General features: G+C 41.1%; 1 protein-coding gene across 10 annotated transcripts in view; it reads left to right on the plus strand.

Moving 5' to 3' along the window:
- The first annotated feature begins 791 nt into the window (after positions 1-791).
- Positions 792-7,453, plus strand: part of Tefm (transcription elongation factor, mitochondrial) — a 59,037-nt gene continuing 52,375 nt past the window's right edge. For all 10 annotated transcript variants that reach the window (XM_063250977.1, XM_063250975.1, XM_063250976.1 and 7 more), the window contains exons 1-3: positions 792-1,017; positions 2,535-2,989; positions 5,926-6,075. In XM_063250977.1, the coding sequence (XP_063107047.1) occupies positions 819-1,017; positions 2,535-2,989; positions 5,926-6,075 (804 nt within the window). In that variant the 5' untranslated portion in view covers positions 792-818. The remainder of the gene's footprint in view (positions 1,018-2,534; positions 2,990-5,925; positions 6,076-7,453) is intronic.

Consider the following 7,453-nt stretch of genomic DNA (forward strand, 5'->3'; position numbering starts at 1 on the left):
CATACTTCTTATCTTTTCAGCCGCCACCGGTCCTCCCTCCCACAATTCTATCAATACCCGGCTGCCTTTCGCTATACATATGGACGATTCATTGCTGTCCTACAAAAACTCAGACCCTTGCCTTCCTCCTTACTCCCCACTTCTTCACAAAAACTGCCTAGGTCTCACCATCTTGTACAAAGAACCCTTTTCCTTTCCACTCCTCACATCTCCCAGGTTCAACTCCTGGCAAATGTTTCTAGAAACACATTTCCAAACTGACTGAAATTCAAAACCCGGAGACCCTGTGCGAGAAATATGCAGCAGTTTCACTCTGCAGCCAACGCCAAACTTGGCGCCAGTCTCATAACCCTCTATGTCTTCCAAATGAAATACTGCACGCCTTGCCAAGCCCTCTCCTTTGACCTTGACCTTCTCTGATAACCCTCCTGCTCTGCCCCAACCTGCCCCTTTTGAGATGGTTTCCTTATGTACTTCAGATTGGCCTCGAACTGGCAGCGATCATCCTGCCTCAGCCTGCCAAATGCTGGGTTTACAAGCTTGAGCCACCATACCCTCACGCCCGCTCTTTTTCTTGCTGAGCTTCTGAGACACTTCGCATCTCATCGAATTGTTCCATTATACTCGGGGGCTTTGCCCTGTACCTGCCTCCGCGCCCCCACCACACTGGGCCGCAGACTTGTTCCCTTTGGGACCCAGGGAGCCTCCCCCAAAGCTTCCGTGGGAATTACAGACGGCAGCCGAGGGGCTTCGTTCGGAAGATTCGGCGCAGCCGCCTTAAAGGGCAGATCCGGACAAGGTTTCCCGGATTTGGCGGAATGAGTCTGCGGGGCACCCAAGGGCTCCGTTTAGAATTCCCCGCGAGCCACCTCTCAGGCGGAACCTTTGTGCAGGGCACAGCCGGGTGCTTTAGGGCGAGGCACACGGGAACCGGAAGTCAGTGGAGGTGGTCCTCACCTTGGGGTCCCGCTGATAGGATTTGGAAGATGATTGTACCGGGTTTCCTCCGGACGAGAGGTAGAGTGCCTGGAATAGAGGGTTAACTTCCCATGCCATTAACCCCTGGTCCCGGACTGTTTCCTTATCATGTCCCATATCTAGGTCTCCCACTTGAGGCTTTAGCTGAGCTGACAGCAGTTCTGGTCCCAGAGACTCAATCTGTGGTTCCCTGGCCCGGGGTCCGCGTGCGTTTTTCCTGGACTTGGGAGGCAGGAGGAAGATTCAGATTCTGACGACAGCTTGGTTACCTCTGGCTGCATTGTTTTCCTTTGGCTGTGATGTCAGAGATGCTTCCCACTGGTTTTGCAGTTACTCATGATACGGTGTTTATTCTGCCTGCAGTAAGTTAGTGTTGGAGATGTGGGGCGAAGGTAGAGCACTTGCCTGCATTCTCGGAGTCCTAGATCCAGTCTCCGGTACTGCACAAACAAAACCAGAAAACAAACAAACGAAAAAAAAAGAACAACTTTTAAAAAGTGTACAGTAGGAAATAAGCCCTCCCATAAATGTACTATTTCGCTAAAACATTTTATTTATTTGTTGGTACCGGGGATTGAACTCTTTTATTTACTTTTTTATTTTTTTCAGGGATCGAACTCTTGACCTTGCGCTTGCCAGGCAGGCGCTTATGCCGCTGAGCTAAATCCTCGGCCCTTAAACATTTCGTATACATGCATTAAATTTAATTTTCTGTAGTTCATTGAGTGCTAAATGAGTGAAAATGACAGTGAGGGTAAATCTTAAATAACAGTTACAAAAATCGAACCCTCTCCTGTTACAAATACATTAAGCATCATGACTTTAGGGCCTCATGCATGCTAGATAAAGACTGCATTGAGCTATAGTCCCAGCTCTTAACTTTTTCTTTTCTTTTCTTTCTTTCTTGACGGTCTTCCTATGCAGGTCAGATAGGCCTTGAATTGCTGTGATCCTCCTGCCTCACTTCTCTAGTGTTGTTCAGCTAACTACAACTTTTTTTTTTTTTTTTCTTTTTTAAAGTTTTTTGAGACAGTGTCTTGCTTTGTTGTCCAGGTTGGTCTCAACTCATTATGTAGTCCAGGTTGGCCTTGAACTCTTGGTGATCCTCCTGCCTTAGCCTCCCTAGTGCTGGGATTATAGGTAGCTAACTACAATTTCTTGACAAACATGAAATATGATGTTCTTAGTAGTAAAACTGGACTGATCTATCAGGCTTAGAAGACATGACGCATGCTTGTAGTCCCAGCACTTGCAGGAGGATTGTGTGAGTTCAGGGCCAGCCTGAACTGCACAGCGAAACCTTATATCAAAAAAGACAAAAACAAAAAACTCAGAAGACCACTTGACTTAAAAACAAAAAGCCTAGTTTTAAAAAACTGTTTAGGGGTAACTACAATATGGTTCTAAATCTAACCTCCTTTTAAGTTAGTTAATGTGATCCAGCTTGAATTATAGGAAAATCTATGGAACTTTGCAGTGCATCTAGCTAAGCTTGCAACTAACACTAAACAGAAGTAGGACATCCTAACTTACATTTTGATAAATTTTCCTTTTAGGAAGGTGGAGACGCTTACCAGTTCCATTGAAGTCATCACTATTCCAAGATTTACATAATTTTTGCTGTCGGAAAAAATCCAGTGAACCTGAGAGAATTATTACGAGTTCTGGTGCAAATGCAAAAGAATCTGGAAATGTTCTTGATAAGGTCTTCTCTTCAGAAGAGCAGGCTTCCATCCTGCGTGTGCTGAATACAGCATCTAACAAAGAACTTGAAGCTTTCAAATTGCTTCGTGGAAGAAAGTCCAACAATATTGTAGAGTACAGAGAAAAGCATGGGCCATTTCAGAGTTTGGAGAGTTTGATGAATGTGCCCTTGTTCCAATATAAAACTATTGTTCAAGTTTGTAACTCAATTCTTTGTCCAGAGACCGAAAAGACAAAAAGAAAATTGCCAGAAAACCAGCAGCTGAGAAACCTCATCAAACCAAACATAGAAAGAAGGAGACTTAAGGTATTTTCTTAAATGTCTATTACACTGCTTGATGTTGAGGAACTGTGTATCACCATTCTGGACACTGAGTTGGCATGATAATTAATCCAGGGTTCTTTAGGCTTAGTTGGTGCATCCGTACATACTCATATAAATAATGACTAATGAAGTAGGATTACTAGCACATAGTAAAGTGTTCAGACAGTAAATTGGTAGTTGACAGGAGGGAAAACTAAGCTACTGCTGTTAAGTATCTAGAGTGAGGCATTAGGCAGGCTAGAAGAGGACAGCATTATAGAAAAACAGTTGGTATCAAATGTAGGTCTATGTAAGATATATTTAAGAGGACTGTTGTAGAGATACCCAATTATAATGAGCAATTAAGATGCAAAAATAGAGCCGGGCGTGGTGGCTCACGCCAATCCCAGCACTTGGGAGGCTGAGGTGGGAGGATCGTTGCGAATTTGAGACCAGCCTGGCCTACAAAGTGAGCTCGAGGCCAGCCTGAACTGCATAGCGAGACCCAGTTTCAAAAAAGATGCAAAAATAGGGCTGGAGGTTTAGCTCAGCGGCATAAGCACCTGCCTTGCAAGCAGGCGGTCGTGAGTTCGATCCCCGGTACGGGAAAAAAAGACAAAAAAAAAAAAAAAAAAAAAAAAAAAGATGCAAAAATAGATGACAGCCAAGCAGTGACTAGAACAGTGCTACCAGTATTTATAGCAGGATTTAAAATTATTTTCTGCTCCCCATACTTCCTTTAGAAAGCAATCTAAAAGCAAATTGTAGCTGGGCATGGTGCCTTGTGCTTATAATCTCAGCCCTGAGGAGGCTGAGGCAGAAAGAGCACCATGCATTCAGGGCCAACCTGGGCTACACAGCACGATCCTGTCCTTTCCACTTTCAAAATCTTTTTCAGTGTAACCTATGAAACTATTCAAATTACTTGATACTAACATTAAATTTTGAAGGAACTTAGGCCCTATGTAACACTGCTTGATAAAATATCTTATCGCATAATAATAATCAGCATAGGACAGGGGAACAGTGTTTTCTTTGAAAACTTTGGACCTTCCCAGGGTGCAGAAAACTATAACATGCACATAATACTGCATATACTTTTAGAAGACTTGCAGAACCCTCAGGATGGCTCTTTTGTTGAAGTTGATCTGGAACATACATCATCCATGTTTTTCAGGGAGGACTTTGATCCAGATTCCTGGCTAACACTATATATATTCAGATTACAGTGGAGTTATACCTTATTTAGGGGACTTTCTGTTTTGTTCTGCTTGCATATACTTTTTTTTTTTTGTATTGGGAACTAAATTCAAGATTTCACGTTTGCCAGGCAGGCACTTATGCCACTGAGCTGTATCTTCTTTTTTTTTTTTTTTTTTTTTTGAGACAGGGTCTTGCTATAGTTCAGGTTGGCCTTGAACCCACAGCAGTCCTCTTGCTTCCCAAGTGCTGGGATGTGTATGCCACCACATCCAGCTGGAGACTAAATTTTTTTTTTTCCCCGAGACAGAAATCTCATTGTGTAGTTCAGGGTAGCCTAAACTCACTAATTAGCCCAGGCTGGCCTCAGACTCACACAGTCCTCCTGCCTCAGTCTTCCCAAGTGCTGGGATTATAGGCATAAGCCACCACACTTGTCTTGGAGATTAAGTTTTAAAGTCAGTTTTATGGAGAAAATTCTGCAACAAAATCTTTCTTAAAAATCTGTTGTACAAAGAAGTGCTTATTGCAGTGTGGGTTAGCACCAGCATTTGAGAGTCACTGAACTCAACCAATAAAAAAAATCTCTTTTATGTATGTCTGAGTGTTCAAACTGTCCTGCCTTTAATATATTTATCCAGTGGTTTATTTACCGGAAAGGGAGATGGGTATAGTAGTACAAAGTATTGCTTCTCTTAACTGCCCCTGTGCCTACAGCATAATTTAGTAGGCCATGTGGGAATGAGATGATACTGTACTCTATACTGTAACCTATATCCAGCCAAGACTTAGCACAGAGCTACCTCTCTCTCCCTCTCTTTCTTTCTTTCTTTCTTCTCTATGCAGTTCGAGCTGGCTTGGAACTCACTTTGTATCCCAGGCTGGTCTGGAACTTGCAACCATCCTCCTGCCTCAGCCTCCTGAGTGCTGGGATTACAGGTGTAGGCCACTAATCTTTTCCTTTTCCATCACTGTGGGGTTCTTAATAGATTGTTATAGTACCTGTGCAAACCTTGCATTTCATCAGTCCACTTCATTTTGTCTCCTGAACAACTGTCAGTTCATTTTTTTCTGAAATGCAAATTTTATGTTACAGTATTCCCTAAAATTACATGCTTTGGTGGCTCCCTGGAGCTCTCAGGATAAAGTAAGTTAACAGACTTTACAACTAACCTCTGTTTTTTTTTTTTATTTTCCAGTCTTCAGTCCAGCATGTAGGCGGTGAGGTGTCAAACACTGTAACTGCACCTGGGGTGAAATCACTTCCTGTTTAACACTATTCATTTTCCTCATCTTCCAATAAACCTTTAGATCTCATCTTCCAATAAACCTTTCTGTACAATAACTGTTATATGATGACCTTTCTTTTTCTTTTTTGGTACCAGGAATCGAACTCAGGACCATGCACTTGCCAGGCAGGCACTATGCCACTGAGCTACATCCTATAAGAAATTGGTCCAGGGATTTAGCTGAGTGTATAAGTGCCTAACTGGCAAGCGTGTGGTTGTGAGTTCTATCCCTGGTGCTGCAAAAAAAAGAAATAGTGATATTATAAAAAATGCTGTTTTTATACTCTTTTTGTCCAGTATCTAGCACAGACTCTGGCAACAGTAATAATTCTCAGCTCATAAACTAAATTTTGTATTACATAAACTAGTTTGGCATTCTGAGCTTGTGGATTATGTTTTGTATCTGTTAAAATGTTTACATTTGTAATGAAATCAGCCCTTTTCTTTTAGGCAACTAATAGCATCGTGTCTGTTGTTTTTGGTACTCGAAGAATTGCATGGGCTCACCTTGATCGTAAATTGACAGTGCAGGACTGGCACCATACTGACTATTGGAAATTAAAGAGTAAAACACGCCCAGCATCAGTTTATTTAGAAGAGGTAAGGTAGCTGCACCTCCAAATTCCTGTTACTTGGGTAGCTTCTTATGTAGTTTAACCTAGTACAAAAGAAATGTGATAAGATTAGTAAGAATGGATTTTCTTTTGGTAGTTATTAAGCACTGGTATTGCTTCTGTCATCTTTTTCAATTAGTTCAAAAAATCAGATGTTGAAAAAAATCTGGTATATTATAAAGCTTATTTTTTAAATGTTATCACTTGTCTCATTAAGACATTGAAAATCTTGTGAAATGGGCAGATGAAAAATTATCCTGATTTTACATATGGAAACTGTTGTTCAGTCAAGCATCTAAGACTAGTTATTTACAGAAATGACTAATTTGATTTTTGTCTTTTTTTTTTTTTGAGATGGGGACTTTATGTTGCCCAGGCTGCCTTCAATTCATAATCTGCCATCTCAGCCTCCTGAAGAGCTGGGACTATAGGCATGTAGTGCCATTCCTGGCCCTTGACTAACTGTCCTGGCCTTATGTTCTACCCTAGAATTTATTTACTTTTTATTATTATTATTGCAGTAAAGTGCCCTGAACCTTTTCATTGACCTACATCCTCAGACATTTTTTCTTTTTGAGACAGGTTATCACTGAGTCATTAAATTACTCAAACTTGCCATCTTCCTGCTTTTACCTCCCAGTGTTGGGGATTATAGACATGGGCCACCACAATGAGCTACACTAGGATACTTTAATGATTAATAAAATAATTTTAAATTGTCTAAATTTTTTTTGGTACCAGGAGTTGAACTGAGGACCTTGTACTGCGCCACTGAGCTATATCCCTTGTCCAAATTGTCTAACCTTAAAGATTTTTAAGATTTATGAATCTCAGAGCTGGGACATGCCTATAATCATAGCACTCAGGAAGCTGAGACATAAGGATCCCTGTGGAGTTCAAAGCTAGGCTAGGTTATTTGGTGGGTTGAATACCAGCCTAAACATAGTGAGAGTCTGTCTCAATAAATAAACAAACAAATAAATAAATGCATGTACGGTGGCTCAGCTTTATATTCCTAGCACTCCAGAGGTTGAGGCAGGCAGATTGCTGCCAATTCAAGGCTAGCTTGAACTACATAGTGGGACCATCACAAGAAACCAAGAAAAATAATTACGAAGCCTATGTAACAGATGAAGATACTAGTACAGTACTCAGGAGAACCTAACAGCTTCTTTTGCTCAGCTTGTTTCTGGTAACCATGCCGAGAACTTAGCTGCCCATAAATGTTTGTTCAGTTATTTCAGAATTGTCAGCCATAATGAAAGATATCTAATTATGATAGTTTAAAATAGGACAAAAAGAGAATTCAAACATAAAAACTACATTATTTCTGCTTATTTTGTTTTTTGTTTTTGTTTTTTAAG

The sequence above is a fragment of the Cavia porcellus genome, unplaced genomic scaffold, assembly GCF_034190915.1.
Source record: "Cavia porcellus strain 051 isolate PalLab524CR breed Dunkin Hartley unplaced genomic scaffold, mCavPor4.1 scaffold_6, whole genome shotgun sequence".
Classification (NCBI taxonomy): Eukaryota; Metazoa; Chordata; class Mammalia; order Rodentia; family Caviidae; genus Cavia; species Cavia porcellus.